This window comes from Myotis nattereri (genome assembly GCF_964212035.1).
Source record: "Myotis nattereri genome assembly, chromosome: 2".
Lineage (NCBI taxonomy): Eukaryota > Metazoa > Chordata > Mammalia > Chiroptera > Vespertilionidae > Myotis > Myotis nattereri.
The window spans coordinates 115,141,686-115,164,299 of NC_138076.1; the positions used below are offsets into that span (position 1 = coordinate 115,141,686).

Below are 22,614 nucleotides of genomic sequence, written 5' to 3' on the forward strand. Positions count from 1 at the left end.
AAGTTTGCCGTCTTTGATTTTCAATGAACAGCATCTTATCATCAAAATGACTAATTTGTCTCCTCCTTTGCAATGATTGTACCACATATCTTTTCCTTGAGGAAATGCCTTTGGCCAGCATTTTAAAAACAATAGAAATTACCAGTGGTAACAGTGCAGGTTCTTCCTCAACCCTGGCCTTCATAGCAACGATCTTCTGACATATGCTAATTGCATGTTTTTATAAATGTTTTTCATATCCTGGGCTGTAACTATTTTTTGGATAAAATTTTACACACCATATGCTTAAAAACTAGACAAGATACCACCGTGGAGGGCTCTTGTCTATCGCCAGTCCAAGTGAGGATCTGAGGGACAGACGTTTTTCTCTTTTGACTTTCCTACAGATTTCAATTAACTTTTTACTTTAATAATATCATCATATAAGCTGTATACATCAAATTTTTAAGTTATAAACCTTAATAACGTTTTAAATATCATATAAAAGAGGGTTTTTTCCAAAATACCATGTAAAAAGAATGCTTTTTGTCACACATCCTTCCTAAATTCAAAATTTATAACATTAGATTTGTAATTAGGCCATTCATCACTTGTTTTTCTTTCAATACTTTTATTACTTTCTTTTCTTTATTGATTAAGGTATTACACATGTGTCATTCCCCCATTGCCTCACCCCCACACCCCCACTCATGCCCGCACCCCCTGGTGTCTGTGCCCATTGGTTAGGCTTATAAGCATGCATACAAGTCCTTTGATTCATCTCTCCCCCTGACCCCTATCCTCCCCTACCTTGCCTCTGAGGTTTGATGGTCGGATCAATGCTTCTCTATCTCTGGATCTGTTTTTGTTCATTTGTTTATGCTGTTCATCACTTTTTAAAAATGAAGCTCATATGAGATAGAGCACCAAAGAAAACTGCATGGGATCAATGTAACCTTACTATTATTTAGATTTTTAAAAATTAGTTTTTGAGCAAGTTTTCCTCAATTAAATATGGCTTGATGTATATTCATGTCCTGAGACGCAGGGTTCTATCCTCTTAGCAATATTACCAAAAGAGCTTAGGTTTTCTTAAATGGGCAAATGCAACATTGTATTTAATAATACAAATAAATAATTACATTTTTAGTTAATAATTACAGGTATATCGCTGTAATTATTAATTTTTATTGACAAGCATAACTTGAATGCCCTCCAATTGTGATAAAAGAAAAATACATGGGAAATAAAATGGGTCTTTCCTTACAGTTTCTGAATGAAAATGTGAAAAGGAACAAACTTGTGTTTTAGGGCCCAGGAGCCTCCTGAGAAGCTTCTGTTCTGGAGTCCTGGGACCAAGGACACAAGATTCATGGAAAGCCCTTCAGAAACCACAGGGCCACCCTCACCGGACAGAGAGCCCACAGGGGTTCTGTGATTAGGTCTCTGTTCCCCTAGACTCCTAGGCCCCCTTCATTCCACCTCACTGCTTCTCTTGGAGTCTCTGAGGAGCACAGGGTCCTGCCAATTGCTGTGCTCAGCACACAGCACGCACACCCCCACCCTCGCTGCCTCCGAGGAACCGCAGGCGGCATCCACACACGGTTAACGGGCTCCTGTGTATGTGAGGCCGCTGAACTGAGCTTCCCATAGGTACTCAGCAAGAGGGACATCGCAGGAAACTGTTAGATTCTAGTAGCTGCCAGTGTATGTTGCAGGACCTTGACAACGAGACCTCTTTGTCCTAAGACTCAAGCTACAGGTGAACAGTATACCTTTCTCCCATGAACCCCAGCATGACCTTTAGTGTCTTTAACCCTGGTGCGTGTCACAGGATGAGGACATACCAGTCCACCTTTGCTCCAGCCCAGCTCATCACTAACTCACCCTGGGATGGTGATAAAAGTCATTTCCCGCTCCAGGCATCCGTCTCGCCCTCTGGGGGATGATCGCGGCCACCGGGAGGGTATCTCAGCATGGACAGTCCCGGCTTCTGGGGTGGTGAGCACCACGGGAACAGACCGCTAAGCCTGTGAAGGAAGATGGTGCAGTGCACGGAGGTGCCCGAGGAACATGAAGGTCGGTCCAAAGGGAACATATTCCTGGACAAGCGATCAGCCTCTAGCCAGTGAGCACACCTTTCCTCGGCCGTAATAAAAACTAAGACACGGGCTGTGTCTTCGGTACTTGCAGAGCCTCTGTTGGACACAAACTAATGGCACCTGCTTGAAACCACACTTGCTCCTTGGCCTGCAGCTTAATTCGCACGTCTATTCAGTGAAACCATTTTGACAGGTCTGTCCAGGCTCATTTGCCTTGATTAGCAAGCCTGACGGTGGCAACAGAAGTCCCCTCTGTCAGCACCGACTTCCGAAGTCCTGGGTGACAGTCCCCGAGATGCGCTGGCATTTCTCATTTTCTAACCTAAGGGTCAGAGTAAATGGGTGTTGACAGCTGACAGCTGAGGCTGCCTGTTGAGTGCACAGCACGTCTAATAAAGAATGCAAGGGAACGTCTCCAACCTCTGATTTCTGCCACCGTGGCCTTGGCGGGATGCCCAGGTGGCTGCTCTTCTGTTGCATTTTTTGTGGCAGGGACCAGAGGTGGGGTGGGAGACTTCAGGGTGGCGTTTGGCAAACCTGTGGTAAAGGTTATACCACACACCTATGTCTACATGTAAACACACACGCTCACTCACTCACGTACAGCAGTGTTCGGAGGATCCCTGCATACCTGCTGTCACAGTTTTGGTAGCCAGTCCTAAAACCGAGGAGAATGAGTGGGGGAGGGCCCCCAGAGACCCTGTGTCCTCTGCACCCCCCCAGGGCAGTTACAGGTGTGGAGGACAGCAGGGCAACCCTCCCCCGCGGCCGGCCTTGGGAGCAGCTGTCTCCTTCCATGCCACACCCTGGTGCTAGGAGTGGCACAGCCCTGTGCCAGCTCAGGCCAGGACAGAGCCTACTTAACCCAAGCCCCCGGCGCGGCAGCAGGCAGGGAGATAAAAATGCTGTGGCCAAGCATCTCCACTCCTGCCAGAGAAATCCATCCGTGTCTACCTCCAACCCTTATTATGAACTTACAGGCCTGGCTGGTGTGCTCAGTGGGTTGGAGCATCACCCTGTGCACGGAGAGGTTGTGAGTTCAATTTCTGGTTGGGCACATATCCAGGTTGGGTTGTGGGTTCGATCCCTGGTTGGATGGGGTGAGTACAGGAGGCAACAGATCCAAGTTTCTCTTTCTCTCTCCCCTCCTCTCTCTCTCAAATCAATAAAAACATGTCTTCTAGTGAGGATTTTATTAAAAAGTTACATAAGAAAGATTGTAAAATGTGTTATTCTTTGCTCACAGAAATCCCAGCACACAGAAAGAGAACAAAGCACTAAATTAGAGAAAATACCATGGACAGTAAAGAATGCTCTTGTGTAGAGAGAAAAAAAGGAAGTGAGGGAAATTTTCAGAATTTATTGGAAGAAGTAACCAACCTTAGCAACAGCACTGTGACAACATGCTTTATGTACAGTCCACTTTGAATTGACATAAACGGAGCCATAGATTAAGGGCCCTGGTATAAGAATTAAAATCGCAGTGTCATAGCTGTACCAGCAGAAAGTTCTCCCCAGTTCCTTAGAGAGGAAGAACTAGGCATTTACAGCAAAGCCTATCACATATAATATAGATTACTGTATTTATTTAGAGTGAAAATAATGCATAGATACATAGTAAATGTATCTACTTCTACGTTGTGGGTTTAATTATCCTCAGGTTTCCCTATTGTCTTCACAAGTTCTGAATTGCTTGGCAAGTAGCTATCTGAACTGAGCCCCACAAGGCCCTAACTCAGCAGGTGCTGACTGGGTGAGCCATCAGGTGTGAAGGCTGACTTATGGCTTTATTTACGTCTGTGTGTGTGCCAAGTTAAAATAGAACATTTTTTTCACAGAGATCTACGCATTGGCAGTAAAGAGTAACTACCCTGTAATGCCTGGTTGGTCCAGTTGATATTAAACTTTGTTATGCTCCCACACCCATTAACTAGAATAAACACACACATTCTATCATTTAGCTTGAAATTATGAGACTTTTTTTACAGAACCATTTGGAGGCAGTGTGGAATATCACCAAATCTGAATGCCTCATTTCTTCCATGAAGAACCAGAGGCCCAAACAAGTGAAGCAGAAACTGCCTAAGGCCGCGCAGCTACTTAGTAAGAGAGCTGAGGTTAGGGGCCTACCAGTCCCTCTTTCCTTACATTTCACCTGCTCATTTAAAGGGAGCCAGTAAAATGAATTCTCATATGTTATTATGAAAGATACATTCGATAAAAAGATACATTATCTTTGCTATATACAAACAACTATTCCAACATGTAAATTTATAATTTTTGACAAGACTGAGACAATTGAAAAGAAAACAAAGACCACCACCTAGTTTTTAGTGACTCTGGTATTCGTTACCCTGACGTATGTGGCTGAGGGGCATGCAGCCTGGCCAAAGCCACCCTTAATAACAACATAGCCACAAACGGACTTCCAGATGCCAGTCCCAAGTTCACACATGCACACACCGCTGCTCAAACTCAAACCCCGTTAGGGTGAATCTATTTTACTGAAATCACCAAAGCCTCCCAAACTGTCTCACACACAACCTGCACGCACTCAACTGTGTGGGAACGTTCAATGCAGTGTTAATTTAGCATCCAAAGTTACCAGGATCACCAGAAAAAAAAATTATCTCTACTGGTTGAATAGACCCATATTACTAGCAGTTATAGCATTAATGCAATCTAGACATACTTAATCACAAAGTCTGTAATTCTTCATTTTGGCTGGTGTACTCACTAGCAGATAAAAATCTGCATTTCACTTCAATGATACTGTATGTTTCTCTCCCTTCTTGTCTTGTTTTTAATCCAGGCTGTGCTTGTTCGGGAATGTATGATACAAAGTGCCTAAAGTTACTTAATAGCTGTGTTGTTTACATAGCAAATTCACAGGGTAAGATTCACATATCACAGAAATGAAGTTTTCTTTTTACCTATAAGAACCCATTTGAAAATTTTAATCTGTCTAGCTGAATAATATGTCATCAATAGTCTGTCATTTCCCTTACTTGAAAATACAAATATCTAAATCTCAAAATATCCTAAGGATAACCTTGACCTTGACCTTGACCTTAGGCTTTCGCTTTCGCTTTCACTGTGCCCCTACCTGCGTGGGGTGGGGATGTTGTTCAGGGTAGGAGAGCGGCTGAACCAGAAGAAATTCCATGGAGCACTGATGGCTCCTTGTCTCCTGGATTATTTCCACAACAGACAGGTTAGCACCTGCAGCTCGCTCCCCTCACTGTCTTTCTTTACCTTCATCTTTCCCTGGACTTCATATATTTCTCTCCTCCCCACCTTTTTCCCTTCTATTTTCGATATTGTCCAACTTTGTCTAGATAGTTGAAGATATCTTACTCCATGAAGATATCTTAAACAAAATGCTAGAGGACATGCACTCTGCTGTTCTTGTACATGAGATAATGCTCTCTGTGCAGGATTTACTCCATCTCCCATGACCCAGGCACAGGTAAGAACCTCCTAAGCCAGTCAGGGTCAGAGGCAACATCTATGGTTTTAGCAAGTCTCCCCAGCCCTAACCCCAATACAAGACTTTAAAGGGACCAGATATGAGATATTCATTTGTCCTGTGTATCTAACCCAGGAGCCCAAAGCTCCCATCATCAGGGATTCATGTGTGATGCCTCCTATGAATGAAGAAATAAATGCCTGCCACATAAATGTTAAAGATGTTATGATTAGAAGTATTATTATATCATTTAGAAACTCTAAACCGATAACACAATCTAGAATTGTGTTGTCTAATGGGGTAGCCACTAGCTATTGTGGCTACTATAGCCATTTAAATGTAAAGTCATTAAAATTAACCAAAGTTACCACACTTAAATGGTGAGATGGCCCCAATGGCTACAGTACCAAGGGCACAGATTGGTGCACTTCATCTTTGTAGAAAGTTCTATTGGACAGAGATGCTTACAGACACACAGGGACCTCACCAACAAGTAAGAAAATGCCTTTTTTTGGGCAATGACTATTAAGAATTTAAATTTTAGAATAGAATTTTTCTCTTTTGACCACAGCAGTAAATTCTGTATACAATTCTTGAGCCAACTAGATATACTTGCTATAAAACCAGTGATTTCCAATTGTGCTCCATGGAATTCCACAGGGACTGGCACAGCCGGGCAGGGCGGGGGAGGGGAAAGGCAGCGAGGGCTCGGATCCCTACATCCCTCGTCAGCCAGCAACTCTGCTTGTATGGAGCTTTTTGTAAATGTCCACTGACTCAGAGTTCCTGAGAAACGTTACATATTCACTCTGGAATTTGAATTGCTCTAATTCACAGTACAATAGGGACTATAAGTGAGAGAAGGTGATCTACCACAATCACTAGAAACAGTCCTGAAATCTGGTAGATTGTGTCCAGTATGAAATCATTCCCTTCAGCCTTCAGTTGTATGTAGGCAACTCTCTAATTCTCCCTTCACCTCCCATTGACTCATATTCTATCACTCCAGGTAAGCATTAAATGCCTTTTACTTTACAAAATCCCAACACCGTTATATAGGCACTGCCAAACACTACTTTTTAAGTAGCTGGGACAAATGAAGTTAACTAATGTGATCTCCTTGGAGCTCTTTACGTTTTGTCCAACATTTCTCTATACTCATCCTTTCTCACTTTCTGTCTTTATGGCTATACTCCCCACCTGTATATTTCATATCATTGCCTCTTATGTGCTCCAGGAATAGCTCCATCCATTATCCTCATTTGCTTTTGTTACAGAATTTACCAGGTGACTGAAAAATACACAGGAGTACCCAGAGACACAGGAAAAACCCATTTATTTCCAGATGTTTCACATGTACTACTACAGTGACTCGGGGGCTCAGTTCTCCAAATCCTGAGCAAACCAATATGGAGGAAGCTTTCTCTTTATACCCTTAGGTTTCTTTGTCCCCATATATGGATCAGACTTCTGGACCTTTCGCGGGCTTTGCAAAAAGCCCCCTGTGTTGGGATGGGGGCCGTGAGACCACACCGAAAGGCCTGGTCTGCCGCCAGTGCTGATAAGGGTTGTGTATTGTTCATGGTTTATGGCCTCTGTAAAATGTGAGTATTTAGGTAAACAGGTCTTGCAAGACCAGATAATTAAGGAAGGGGCAGTGACTAGGCTATAGGATAACAGGAATGTGCACTAGGGATACTAATTAACTAGGTACAGAGTTAGGCTGCTGGTCTCTTCCCCGCCCCCCCCCCCCCCACCACCACCAAATGTCTTATTTTCCTCATCACTTTCATCTCCTCTTCAATCTCTTTCACCACTTACCCTCCTCCTCTACTGAGCTACAGTCCTTTGCCTTTCCTCCTCCACAGTTCTGGACATCCATCTACATACTCCACTCTCACCTTCCTTACTCCCTTGTAACCTGATTTCTGCCTTCAGACATTTTGTTCAAGCTAACTTGAAAGCTCCCAGTGACCTCCTAATCACTACGTCTGCAGACCCATTTTTCTCAATATTGAACCCTCTTAGCCTCTGCAGCACAGAGCGCGTGGACTGATCATCTCTTTCCAGCAATCTCTCTCCTCTCCAGGCTTTCCTGATGCTCCTCCCTCCTCGCTGACCACACCTTCCCTGGCTGTGTGGTCCCCACTCCCAACCTATATAGACATGCCCTGCAGAATCTGTGGACACCCCTCTGCCAATCTTATCCTATTTGCGCTTCCCTGGTTTTCAGTCATGGCTCCAAACATCATTTATCCTCTGTGACTGCTCTCCATCATTCCAGTCCAGCATTTCTTAAAGGTGCTGGATACATTTCTGTGAATGCTTTTCTGCAAATAGCATGACCGTTCAAACTCACTCCTTCTCCTGAACCCACATTTTGTGAGTGACATCCTTATCCTTTTAGTCACTCTCCCCCCTCAGGTGCTCTTGACCTGTCAGTTCTGGCTCGATCACATTTGGCCCTTTCTTTCCATCCCACTGCCACCCTGTTTCAGGCTCCCACTAACCCTCTCTTCCCAACTGCTGCTGTTATGGGAGCCAAAGGAACCTTTGACATCAGCATAAAATATATTCTCTTTCTCGCTGAAAGCAAAAAGAATAGTCAGCACATGACTCCTATCTTCCACCTTAAGAAAGACACTGCGAGGATCTTTATGAACCTTCCCATAAGGCAGTTTGTACATGTCACAGACACAAGAAAGCATGTCCTATTGTCAAAGTTCCTGTAAGAAGTCAACATGCATCTGAAAGTTATTGCTGCTTGCTTTTTAGCTTTTTTCTCTGTTTTTGCCCGTGGCGTCAGAGTTGTGACAGGATGTTACCTCTGACCTATCATTTCTGCTAAAGCCAAAAGTAATAAAAGCTACGAAGACAGTCCCCTCCTCCCAGCCCTGCTCTGGTCCTGGACCAATAAGCCAAGGTACCCAGCATTAGGCAGGTGCCGGGGCAAAACGATGACTTCTAGAATCTCCTAGTTCTGCATTTTATGGGGGAAAGCAGGGCAAGAAAACCTTTGAGCTGCTTTCTGCCTGTCAGTATCCTGAAATCTCCATCTCCTATGACAGGGAAAGAATAAATTTGGCAGAACTAGGATCTCTCACCTTCAGTCTCTCTTCTCCAAATGGCTTTGTTCACCATTATCATATTAATTTTTCTCAAGCACACTTGTAATTATTCACTTAAGAACCATAAGTGGCTCCAAACACTTTCTAGAATAAAGTTACAGGATCCCAGTTCTTGAGAGCCCAAGGTGGTCATTTTGTTCAATCCCTCTCAACTTTATAATGAAGTTCTGAATCCAGTGAGGTTAACTGACTTTCCCTCAAATTATTCTATTATCATGAATCTTGATTTTGATGCATATTATGCATGCAAATGTCGCATATTTCTTGTCTTAACCATTTTCCCATAGTTCAAAGTATCCTTCCTCCATTAAATATCTTAAGTGAGCTAGAACATGCTAGAATCTGGCACTTATAAAACTTTTGTTAACAGTTCTGCCCACATATTTGAGTCTAGATGGATAAACTAGGCGCTACTTAAGCAATAAAGACAATATTTTCACCTACAAGCAATGACTAGCACTCAGAAGGACCATGTTCTCCTTTGTAAACATGTGTGAAGGAAGCAAAGGGGGGGGGGGAGGTGGACAAGAATTGAATGTGTGGAAATAATTGGGAAAATTCACAGCTTGATTCAGTGAAAATGATCCTATTTTTTCCTTGTAAAGAATGATTTAAATTACATAATTATGGATTCCAGGTAAATAAAAATTTAAATTCATCGGTGACATGTGTTTGACTTCCTTATTTCCAGAGAGAATCAGGCTTATTTTGGTTTTTGTTCTCTTTCTTTTCTTTCTCCCACCCACCAAATAAGATTGAGATACTTGAAAAAGTAAAACCCTGGTGCAATGGAATTAGACTCTAACAAAACAAGAAGCTGTGTGAAGCCTTTTAAACACCACAGAGTCAGATGTTCCCATTGTTCCCTCAGACATTAGAAAGGCACAGAAATAAAATCAGATCCAACTCTCAGCTTCTATTTTGAGCAGAGCTTTGAAATGCCATCAGCTTAGATTAATGTGGTATGCATTAGTCACCTTGCATAAATATCTTTCATTTAAAGGGAACCCAACTGAATGTATTATCTTAAATAATAGCATGCTAAGGACATGGCAGAGCCCTTTTAGATAAAGAAATCAAAGCACGACTTTCCTTACCTATATTTTAGAAATACCCAAACAATCACAAGCTTATAGCTCAAAAGTAAGAAACTCCTATGCAAATCAACTGATAAACTTCCAAAATTACCTGCATTAAGGTTTCATAAATGACATATGTTTTCATTTAATGCTCAGGAAGGTATTTACCATACAGGAGAGGTGATTATAAAAATTTAGAAATGGAATGGCTGCCATCTCCCTGACTTAGAGGTATGTTATCATTACCACTTTCCTTACCCCGTGGCAGACACTGATAATCCCTCACAGCCATTTTTCCAACTGAGCTTTTAAATCCTTCTCAATACAGAGTGTCATGCACATGGTCAAAGTATGGAAATAGCCGTAACAACATTACTATTGTTATTATGCAAGGCCTTGTTGTAAGCACTTTGTATTTCTTAATTCCACTTAATGTTCCCATCAATCCTATGGTACTTTTTTGGGTCCCTTGGCCTGGCCTGCGGGGATCTGGCCGAAACCAGCTCTCTGACATCCCCTGAGGGGTCCCCGATTGTGAGAGGACACAGGCCAGGCTGAGGGACCCCACCAGTGCACAATCAGGGCAGGGGAGGGATCGCAGGAGGGCTCCAGGGCTTGTCCAGCCTGTCTTGCCCAGTCCTGATCAGCCAGACCCCAGGAGCAAGCTAACCTACCGGTTGGAGCATCTGCCCCATGGTGGTCAGTGCATGTCATAGCAACTGGTCGAACAGTTGAACAGTCAGACACTTAGCATATTGGGCTTTTATTATATAGGACTAGAGGTCCTATGCACGAAATTCATGCATGGGAGGGGGTTTCCCTATGCCTGGTCTGCACTCTCTCACAATCCAGGACCGCTGGCTCCTAACTGCTCGCCTGCCTGCCTGCCTGATGCCCCTAACTGCTCACCTGCCTGCCTGATCATCCCTAACTGCCTCTGCCTGCCTGCCTGATTGCCCCTAACAGCCTCTGCCTGCCTGCCTGATTGCCCCTAACCGCTTGCCTGCCTACCTGATCACCCCTAACCACTCGCCTGCCTGCCTTGTCATTTCTAACTGCCTCTGCCTCGGCCCCCACTGCCACAGCTTCATCCGGAAGGACATCCAGAAAGATGTCCGGAAGGTTGTTCGGCTGTCCGGTCTAATTAGCATATTACACTTTTATTATTATAGATTATTTTACAAATAGAAGACAGAGGCACAAAGAGATTCATTAATACTGTATGTAATTGCCCAGAGTCACAGAGCTAGTAAATTGCAGAGGCAGGATGTAAACCCAGGCAGTCTATCACCAGAGACCATATCCTTCATTACTACACTATGTCGCTTCTTAAAAAATGAAAGCCAATACAGAGAGAAGATGAAATTTTAATCTTCTTTTTTAGAAATTTTCAAACATGCAAAAGAGTGAAGTAAATAGCATAATGAACTCTTATAATTCCATCATCCAGCTTCAAGGATTATCCAAAATTTACCCATATCTTTTATCATGTTTTCTTTCATTGTTGTTTTTCTTATTAGTTTTTGTTTTGTTTTGTTTCTTGGCTGTATTATTTTATCCAAACACTCTCATTACCTAAAACCAGTGGATAACAATTAGCAGGACTGAGACAGCCAGGAGAGGACCTGAGGGTCATGCGGTCCTTCCTCAGCCCCTCTCAGGAAGATTAGATGCTTCCTCCTTCATGGACCTCCTTCCCCACCTGCCCACCCAATGCTGTGCAGTCTTTAGCCACAGTCACACTTACAGCTCCCTGCATACTGGGATACTCCCAGCTCCTCACTGGATTCTAAGTTCACAAGGGCGAGGATCACAGTGTCCTGGTCACACCAGCTGCCAGCACTGAGTTCTGCTCTTACCCAATAACAGATACTGATGTGTGCGTGGCAGGAGAAAGAAAAATGGGCAATCTGCTCTTCATAAAACAAGACAGCAATGAAAAATGAGGCAGTTCAATGACACATTATTTTTACTATAAATAAAAATATCCCAAAATTACAGTTGATCTTACTTACAGCAATAAATGGTCAACTTACTAAAAAAACAAACAAAATACATTTATATTCTAATCTCACCTCTGGATCATTGTCAGAGTGTTTTGAAAGAGAATATACAAAGATGCCAATAAGGCTATATCTCAAACTAGAGGCCCAGTGCATGAAATTTGTGCACTCGGGAGGCGGGGGAGGTGAGGGGTCCCCTCAGCCCAGCCTGCACCCTCTCACAGTCCAGGAGCCCTCAGGGGATGTCTAGCTGATGGCTTAGGCCCGCTCACCGGAGGAAGCGGGCCTAACCTGGCGGTCGAACATCCTTAGTGCTGCTGTGAAGGCAGGAGAGGCTCCCACCCCCACCGCTGCACTCACCTGCTGTGAGGCCGGCTTGTGGCTGAGCAGCACTCCTTCTGTGGGAGTACACTGACCACCAGGAGGCAGCTCCTGCATTAAGCGTCTGTCCCCTGGTGTTCAGTGTGTGTCATAGCAACCGGTTGTTCCACCATTTGGTCGATTTGCATATTAGCCTTTTATTATATAGGATAGACAATAGCACCTCTGAAATCTGACCTCACAGGTCCCTTCTAGCTCCTTTTTCCATGAATAAAAAATGACCCCCTCTTGCCCTAACAGGTTTGGCTCAGAGGATAGAGTGTCAGCCTGCAGACTGAAGGGTCCCAGGTTGAATTCTGGTCAAGGGCATGTACCTTGGTTGCAGGCATATCCCCAGTAGGGGGTGTGCAGGAGGCAGTTGATCAATGTTTCTCTCTCATCAATGTTTCTAACTCTCTATCCCTCTCCCTTCCTCTCTGTAAAAAAACAATAAAATATATATTTTTAAAAATGACCCCCTCTTTGCCAATGGAACATGAGATATTAATGGCTGTTTCAGTAGGAGTTTTGAATAATATTTCTTGTCAACTCTGATCTTATTTAGAATGCATGTCCAATATAGAAACTAAACTGTTATTTATGAAAATGTATTTTACAATACTCGCTAGAGGCCCAGTGCACAAAATTCGTGCACAGGTAGGGTCCCTAGGCTTGGCCAGCAATCAGGGCTGATCTGTGGGGTGACCGGTGGGGTGATCTGGGGGCCCTCACTGGTACATGCCTTGGTCGGCCTGGTACCACCCACTCACTGGCCCTGTTCCCCACCACCACCACCACTGGTCACCTCCCTCTGCGGGGCAAGTAGCAGGGCGATTGGGGTGGGCCCCTACTGGCACCAGCCTTGGCTGGCCTGGGGCCTGCAGGCTGGGGGAAGCTCCTGCGTTGAGCGTCTGCTCCCTCGTGGTCAGTGCGCATCATAGCAACTGGTGGTTCCACTGATCATTCCACTGTTCATTCGATTTGCATATTAGGCTTTTATTATATAGGACTAGTGGTTCAGTGCATGAATTCATGCCCATTGAAAGTGAATTAATTAGAAGAAATATTTTAATATTGCTATTTGCCCCATCCCCTGATCGCTGTCCCCTCCCACAGCTTGCTGGTTCCTGCCTTGGTTGGCCTGGTGCCACCCGCTCACTGGCACCGTCCCCCAATTGCTGTCCCCTCCCTCTGCCTACTGGCACCTGCCTTGTCTGGCCTGGCGCTGCCCACTCACTGGCCCTACTGCCCCCTATTGCTGTCCTCTCCCTCCTCCCTTGATCACTGTCCCCTCCCTCTGCCTGCTGGCACCTCCCGCTCGCTACCCTGCCCCCCGTTGACTGGTCATTCCACCGTTCTGTCAATTTGCATGTTACCCTTTTATTATATAGGATGAGCAAAAATGCTGAAGTTAGTATTGCAAAATGCTTTCATATTAACCCTGATTTTCATTGATTAACCTTCCAAAAAGGCTCGTGACTTTCCAGTTCAGATTATATTCCCAGAACCTAAATCCTGTTCAATAATTTAGAAAATATTTACTTATTTATTTTAAGTACTAAACCAAGAAATAAAAACTCTAGAATTTAATGAGAATATCTAATTTCTCCAAATTGAAACATCTAATTTTGGAAACTTTGAAATACTCTCATGAAAAGTCTCAACAGTAAGGTTTTAGCCCAATTCTTTTAAAATGGCTAATTATACGCAAGGACATATACAGGTTATTAGGCATTTGTGAAACTATGAGGTCAGTCTACATGATAAATTATCTCTGAATATAATTACACTTTGAATGACCTATTATCTTTTCTACTCTTTGAGTTGTATAAATTATCTATAGCTACACCACAGTCAATGGAAGCAATATTTTAGATATTCTAGAAAAGTGTGAAAACCACAAAGATAAACTATCAAAACCTGTGAAAGTCTTGATAAAGTGAAAATGATTCCAAGTCCAAAATACTTCCAAAAGCTGCCAAGTTACTCTCAAGGGTCTCTCTTGTTCCATACTCACCTAAGAGAAAATGTTTCTATTAGGGAAAAATGTTTCTTGAAATTTTACTGTAAAGGCCATGCAAAGTAGAATGAGAGACACTAAAATTGAGACATAACCCCTATCCTCAAGAGCTTACAATCCATAGGGGAGACAAGACATAGGGACAAATAATTACAATGAGATAGTATGTGCGAATTCACAAAAGTGCTAAAAGCAAGTGCTTTGTAGAAGTTCCCAGGAGAAAAGATAATTTTGGATTCACAGTAAAAAGAAGGCTTTTTGGAGGAAGTGGTATTTGAATTACACTTGAAAATGACAATCTATAGAGAGATTTTGAGGGAGGGAGAGCGTTGCAGAGATGAATGGTTCACAACAAGACCCAAAGGCAGGCAAACATAAATCTCTAAGAGAAAAATGTGAATAATTCTGGTTGGCTAGTTGAGGACATATGTGGGGGGATGGTGTGTAGGTAGGGAAGGTGAGAAGAGGGCTGGACAGGTAATGGAGGACCTGCAACACCCGGCAAGGAGTAGAAGTAATGACAGGGACACTATGGAACAACCGAACAGGGCCTAAGGGAAAATTATTTAGGATCAAGTGCCTTATGGATTAGAAAGTGAAAATGTTCAGGGAATGGTTTAGGTGAGAGGTACAGAGATGATGAGAGGACTAGAGTGAAAGTGAGAGAGAAAGAACAGATCAGATCAGATTTGATCACCGAATATAAAAGCAAACAAAGGAAGGTAACAGAAAATGCTGATTCTGAGTTGTTCAGCCTCAGCAGCCAAGAGATCATAGATACCATTAAAGATAGAGTAACTTGGAGAGTAGGCATTGGTTTGTAAAAGATAATAAAATACTCCCTAAGGGGAAATATTCAGTTTGAGGTAACTTGAGTCACCCAGTTGAAGATATTTAGAAGGTCATTTAAAAGGTAGGTGAGTAGTTCTAGAGAGAGGTGGAGGTAGCAAACATGAATTCAACATCATATCCAAAGTTCTAATTGCTAAAGTTGTAAATTAGATGACCTAAGGCAAATCCAAAAAACTGAAATAGATGCGTTCTAAGAATAAAACTTGGGAAGCTCAAACACATGGCTCTCGGTAGTCAGCAGACAGGCGTTTTGATGAACTGGCAGCTGCACCAGTAAGGCTGGCCCTTGGATTCAGGTGGTTTTCTGGATGCACCCCTCCCCCAAAGATCTCCTAGAGCCCACATCCACTTCCTAAAATATTGCCCAGCTACAAGCGCTCTGAGAAACTCCCTGATCACCCCAATCAGAAACCAGCCCTCCACCCAACTTTGTGTCATTTCTAAGGCTGTGGCACATGCATCCTGTATCATGGTTTATTTATACAAATGTCAGCATCCCTGTCCAACTGCTCAGCTATAGCCCTACTTTCCCAAACATCCTACTACTTCCTGCACCAAGAAAAAAAAAAAAAAAAGAAAGAAAGGAAAGGAAAAGAAAAGAAAAGAAAAGAAAAGAAAAGAAAAGAAAAGAAAAGAAAAGAAGTAAACAAGAGGGGGAAAAAACCTTTTTTTGGTGTATGGGGGTGTGAATTTATCTTTTCAAATTCTTTATCTTGTGATTTCTGGTCTTAGCTCAACCCATAGAGAAAACATGATGGTATAAAAAGAGAGGAAGCTAAGGAGAAACTGGAAAGGGCAGCGGCAAATGTCCCCTTCATCATATTCTTTTCTGATATTTTCTGTTTCCACGCACCCTGTAGGTTAGATGCTATTCAGAATACACAAGATATGATCCTCTACATCAGTGGTTCTTAACCTTGGCTGCACATTAGAATCACCTGGGAATCGTTTTAAAATCCTGATTTCTGGGCCTCATCCTCCAGAAATTCTGTTTCTTTGTTACTAATGTTGTGGCCCCACCCCATAACAAAGAAACAGAATTTCCGGAGGATGAGGCCCAGAAATCAGGATTTTAAAAAGATTCCCAGGTGATTCTAATGTGCAGCCAAGGTTGAGAACCACTGCTCTACATGAAGTATTCCATCCTTAGGTGATATGACCTATTTCCATTAATGATTAATTCATGAAACCCTAAGTCTTCCTCTTCCCCCCACCCACATGCACACCCTCAGGGCTTTAACTTTAAATTACACCTACTCACCCACTGGGAAAATCAAGTCTACAGCGAACTGCTGATTAATGTGACAGGCAGGTATACGGTAGTCTATAGCATGTTACCAACACTAAATTCTGCAGTAATTGTTTTTCTCTAAGTTTCTATTGCCTAAGGCAGATCTTGGAGATTTATTTTTTTCCTTCTCTGAAAGCTATAAAAAAATTATGAGCTACATCCTGGGCCAAGCATGTTCAATACTATGATTTTAAATTTAAGTTTCAAGTTAAAGAATTACTTTCTCTCCTGTTCAATTTCAATCTTAAAAAAGCTGCGGGTCACTAGCTAGTGTCATTAAAGTTTTATTTGAGGTTTTCAATGGGCCCATCTCATAACCTTCGGGAGGCAGACGCACGTGCCGAGGGCTGTCTCCTGAGCACCATGAATATACGGGTCTGAATGCATCCAGCGGAACCAGGCTCCTAGTTGGGAATCAGAGAGGCAGCCGGAACCCACACAGGGAGCAGCCCAGCCTCAGAGCCAGCCTCTTCACAGCTGGACTGCTCCCCACCACTCACAGAGCCCACACACTTAGGGGTCCCCGGCTGAAGACACTGGGCAGGGTAGGTAAGGCGGGGTTGGCCTGAGGGGCCCCTCAAGGCAACTCCAACTCTAGGAGTTGCTTCAGTAATAGAAAGAAAAGGTTTTAAATCCTGGGTGTGTCTTCACCCTGTATGGCAGCTTTAAGAACTAAATAGAGAAAGAACACCGGCCCAGGACCCCAAGTGAGCCATCCTGATTCCAGTTTGCTCAGCTATAAAGTGGATGCGAAGATGCCCTTGGGTTCCCAGGACCTACAGACGTAGTCCACCTCCCTGTGTCTGCTCCACTTGTCCAAACCTTGTGGAAAAGGCAAAAAGAGATGGGAGGGCACGTGACGCAGGAAGCCCCTGCCCAGTGGGGCTGCGGTGATGGCCCGGGCCTGAGTTAGGTGGGGGGTTCCGCACAGACCTGCCGAGGCCCAGGGGGTTCACGGGCCTCCGCTTTCCACACTCATCATCACCTGACCCTCAGAACCCAGGAATATGCACAGAAGAGTTGCAGCAAAGCCAAGGTAGCCCAGGAAACACTGAGGATTCACATCGACTCACTTATGTCATTCCACTGTGGACATTGTTTCGACATTATAGCACGAGTATCTAAAAACATGAGTTATACATTTAAAAATAGTTCCTTTTTATAGTCTTGTTTCAGATTTTGAGAGATCTAATCTCTAATCATAGTGGTACTCCTAAAATGAATGCAATGGGAAAGTAGTGCCTGAAGAAAGAACAGCATTCCAAGAAGAAAGATGAAACCAACTCTGATATCATGTTAGCTGCTTCTATGAGCTAAACCAACAAAGGATGCGATGGTAGGGCTTTCAGTCTTTCAAGAGCTTCCTTCATATTTTACTTAATCATTGTCATCAAAGCATCACCTCCCCACTGAGGAACAAAAACACAATTTTCCTTGATATTAAATCTAAGAACAACTATAAGAATAATGGTTAATGGCACTAAGATATCTATTAAAATACATGTGAAGTTTTCCTGTGATTCACCGGTGAAGTACAAATTTATAGTTCAGTGACAAATAAAAGTAAATTCTAAGATACTATTTTTTTAAAAATAGAAAATTCTGAATAGAAATATTAAACATGCTTTAATATGAAGCCTTTAAACTAGGAGTTATTTTCTCTGGCACAGAACCCCAGGGTGTTCGGGGGGTGCCTATCCAGTATCTTTTGAAGCAGAGGTGATTAGAAATGCCCAAAGCACACCTGGAATTAGTCTGTCCACATCTGTCAGCTCTCCTTTAGCAAAAGCTGATGCCATGGGGACATGGTTTAATTCACCTTGAGGTTAATTTTTTTTAAGGAATCAAAATCTTCCCTTTTTCCTTAGATATATATATACCGCATTAGATGTTTTTCCTTCAGGCTCCCTCTAAAAGAGAAATATGTCACTGGAAGTTTTACTACTAAAAATGATGACAAAGAGTTGCTTCTATATTTTAAAATCTTCAGATTGTTATGCACATACATATCTAAAAACATGAGTTATACATTTGGAAATAGTTCCTTAATATATTCCCGTTTCAGATTCTGACACATCAGCTGTGCCATGACGTAATCCCCAATTACAACGGCGTTCTTAAAATGAATCTGATGGGAAAGTAGGTCTGGGCCACAGCAACTTCAGGAAACCAAGTGAGCAAAAAGCCTCTTAGAAACTGCTTACAAACACATCAAATAAAGGAAAATGCATGCATTACTTCTAGGAATAACTAAGTAGACCAAAATTTAGAACTGTTAGTGTACAAATGTTCCACAGATCACCTCTGTAGACACAAGACAAAGAAAGAACAAGCTTGGAGGAAGGAAATTAAATATATATATAATCAATCTCATTCTCAATCACTCTTTCTCAGCTCGATCTCCCAATCTCTCTTTTCCTCACCTCATGTCCCTGTCCCTCTCCCTCCTCCAATTTGATCCAACTACTAGAATCCCTTCAAAATAGCTCCCCACATAAAAACCTCTAAAACTTCCCTGGCCCTCCGCAGATTCTTGCTAACCAACATCTAAGATGCCATGGCTTCAGATCCAAAAACAATAACTTTGAAGTTGATGAGGCTGAGCTGAGATTTGGTCACCAAAGGCTTAGCCAAATGGACAGCCTCTTTAGGGACACGGCTGTTGTGACTTGCTTTGAGACTGTTAGAATCATATCAGCTAATGGGGACCATCCTGGTCACAGACTTAAAAAAAGCTCAGCTGTGCTTTCCAATTTTAACAGCTTGGAATTAACTTCAGGATATCCAGTCAAGTGCTCCATCAATATGAAGGCATTACAGGTAATCAGAGCTGATTTTTCCATTAATATTTAATATATAATATGTTTCATGGCAGCACAAAGTGGTAACACCTTTTATGGGTCTTGGACTTCTTACTTAGAAACCACAAAGCAAAGGGTTCCTGGACTCAGTCCCTGAACAATTCATTTTCTAGATTTAAGGGTAATTTAAAAGTCTTTCCTTCCAGCCCATCAATTCCCCATAACTGAGAAAACAGTAGTGTGAAACAGGCTACTTTCCTTCAGTTGATTATTTTTTTAAATCCCAATGATGGTATATTAAGCTAGTCAACCCAAATGTTCAGCTTATTACACAAAGAAAACGAAACACTGTTACAGGCATATGCCGATTCGCCTGCTCCTATCTGGAGAGAAAGGTGCGTTTGTGCAGGAGAGCCATGCAAGCCGCCTGCCCCGCCGCCCCACTTACCGTTAGCCAGCCGGCTCTGCTCGGGCTGCGCGCTGTCCAGGGACTGGGTGCTGGAGACCGAGGTCACGCTGGAGCTCCGCACGAAGCCCAGCGCCGCCAGCTTGGCTGCGGGCAGGCGCGAGTATCCCGGAGGACGAAGTCCAGACTTTGGTAGACAGGATTTGGCAGCATTCGAACTGGAGGTTTTCTTTAAATCTCCTAAATTAACCCAAACAAACAAACAAAAAAATATTTCTCAGTTGAAAGCAAGATAGACAATATACAGAGTGTGAATATTAATCCAGTTCTAGCATAAACAGGCCATGAGTAACCTTAGGGTCCAATTAGCACATTCACAAGCACACCTTCCTGAGAAAGCCCCTCACTGTGGGCCAGGAGCTTCAAAGACCTCAAAGAGAAGGAGAGGCAGAAGGTGGATGGGACAGGAACAGACACTAACCCTATTTGCATAAAGAAAGATGCAAAGTGCTTAGAAGGCTGAAGGGAATGAGAATGCTTACTGTTGCAAGTTGCCCTAGAACTAGCAGGGGTGTTGAGTTATGTTAGCTGGTAATGAAAAAATATGTGATTTAATACACACCCCAGACCAATAAAGTAGGACAGGTTAATTATGTTGCTGTTCATTAGGTCTTTAAACCTTGTAGCCACGAAGTATAAAAGCCTGACATTAATTTTGTGACTGATTATATTAAATACAGAGAATGAAAGGATAGATTGAGATACACCTTAAAATCTGGCAGACAATGGGCAAAGGACCCTTGTGGCCACTATTCATTAGTAATTATAACCAGTATGTGTGAGTCATGGAAACAGGTAAAAAGAGTCATTGTATGAACCTTTTGTTGGTTGTAGGAATGAGGTGGAAAGGGCCCAGACATGGTGCTGGCCAGGTTGGAATCTAGGCTGTACCAGTGACTAGTGGTGTGACTTTGGCCCGTTACCTACACTAAGAACCACAGCTTCCTTTCCCGAAGGAACTGAGGATCGCAAAGCTGGCCTTGCAGGTTTAATATAAGTATCCCTGCCTATCGTATCAAACTTGAATTAATGTTAGGTTTCTCTTCTCCTTTTCTATTACTTGCTTTTGTGTTAGTACAAACTTCAAAATTAGTTCCCAGACATATGCAAATCTAGCCTTTAAAATAATAAAACATCATGCCATAAATCCATCATCTCAGTACCACTACATCTGAGCAGTATTCTTATGATCATCACGACACTACAAGAAGCCTCTCAGTACCAGATAGAAACAGAATGCTGGCAAGATACAAATACTCCATGATACAAAATTTAAAAAGAAAAAGGGCCAAGTCACTTAGTATTCTGTATCATCGTCCTAGCCAAGCCATTTAACAACTTCCCCTGCAACCATATTTACTGTGAGAGCTTATATTCATATCCCTCAGCAGTGTAGTAAGTCATTATACAGTGAAAGACTAATCAGAATGCAAATTAAACATAATTTTTAAATGACCCATTTGTAAAAAAAAATACCTATGTTTAAAAATTAACAAAATCTACATATTAGAAAGTTTCTATGGGTGGATCTATAGAAAGAACTAATAGCCACACTGGGTTTATGGGGCCTCTTCCTTGACCAGCAGTTCCCCCTAAGACAGCGGTTCTCAACCTGTGGGTTGCGACCCCTTTGGCGGTCGAACGACCCTTTCACAGGGGTCGCCTAAGACCACCCTGCATATCAGATATTTACATTACTATTCATAACAGTAGCAACATTACAGTTATGAAGTAGCAATGAAAATAATTCTATGGTTGGGTCACAACATGAGGAACTGTATTTAAAGGGCCAGAAGGTTGAGAACCACTGCTCTATACAATGGTCTCTCCTACCAGATAAATCTTACAAACAGTATATACCTTCAAGGTTTAGAGGAGCAAGTCTTATTTCTTTTACACTATCAGTACTTAGCCCTAGTAGTATAGGTAAAACCTGTACCATTTGGTTTTAACAAATTATTATTCAATAAAGTTTACAAGATGCCAATTCATCCTGTGAAATGGTCACATTCAGATTTTCTAACTAAATATGCCTCAATTTAATGTTAGTTTCTTATAAAAATGGACTTAATTATAAAAAATATACAGTCCTTACCCTTTTTTCAAACCAGTCCAGCATGTCAGGGGAACATATTTTTTCAAGTGTTTTGTATCCTTGGACTATTCATGAATATAGACTTTGACAGAAACAATGTATCAACATATATAGTAAGCCCTCAATAAACTAATGATAGTGGTTAATATTATAATAAAACCGAGGAGCATGTAAAGGACACTACTACCACAATGGTAGCATGAGAAGCTCCATGGATACTTTTTTCCAGTGAAATAAACAAAATTTGTGAAAATGGTTTGTGTTTTGTTTTTTGTTTTGTTTTTAATATATTTTATTGATTTTTTACAGAGAGGAAGGGAGAGGGATAGAGAGTTAGAAACATCGATGAGAGAGAAACATCGATCAGCTGCCTCCTGCACACCCCCCACTGGGGATGTGCCTGCAACCCAGGTACATGCCCTTGGCCGCAATCGAACCTGGGACCTTTCAGTCCGCAGGCTGATGCTCTATCCACTGAGCCAAACCAGTAAGGGCGTGAAAATGGTTTTTTAAAAAACAACAGCTCTGGCTGGTTTGGCTTGGTGGATTGAGCGTTGGCCTGTGGACTGAGGGGTCCCAGGTTCGATTCCAGTCAAGGGCACACGCCTGGGTTGCGGGCTTGATCCCCAGTGGAGGGTGTGCAGGAGGCAGCCAGTCGATGATTCTCTCTCATCATTGATGTTTCTATCTCTCTCTCCCTCTTAATTCCTCTCTGAAATCAATAAAAATATATTTAAGACAAATTTAAAGTCTCTGGAAATTGTTCTAAGGGCTTACAGCAAATAAGAAAACACTTACGTAAGAAAATCTATTAAATCTCAGTAAGAATAGTGATAGTGGATGATACCTTAGCCATGACCTACTCCCTGCCTCTCCTTCACCCCATTCATATCAGCATGATGAAAAGTTTACTCTGGGTGGGAATGGCTAAGATGACAGGTTCCTCTTCCTGCTGGAGTATGGCATGCT

At 42.7% G+C, this 22,614-nt stretch overlaps 1 protein-coding gene across 2 annotated transcripts in view; it reads right to left on the minus strand.

Moving 5' to 3' along the window:
• MTUS2 (microtubule associated scaffold protein 2) overlaps positions 1-22,614 on the minus strand; it is a 503,374-nt gene that overhangs the window by 239,283 nt on the left and 241,477 nt on the right. For both annotated transcript variants that reach the window (XM_081083596.1, XM_081083595.1), the window contains exon 5: positions 19,533-19,730. In XM_081083596.1, the coding sequence (XP_080939722.1) occupies positions 19,533-19,730 (198 nt within the window). The remainder of the gene's footprint in view (positions 1-19,532; positions 19,731-22,614) is intronic.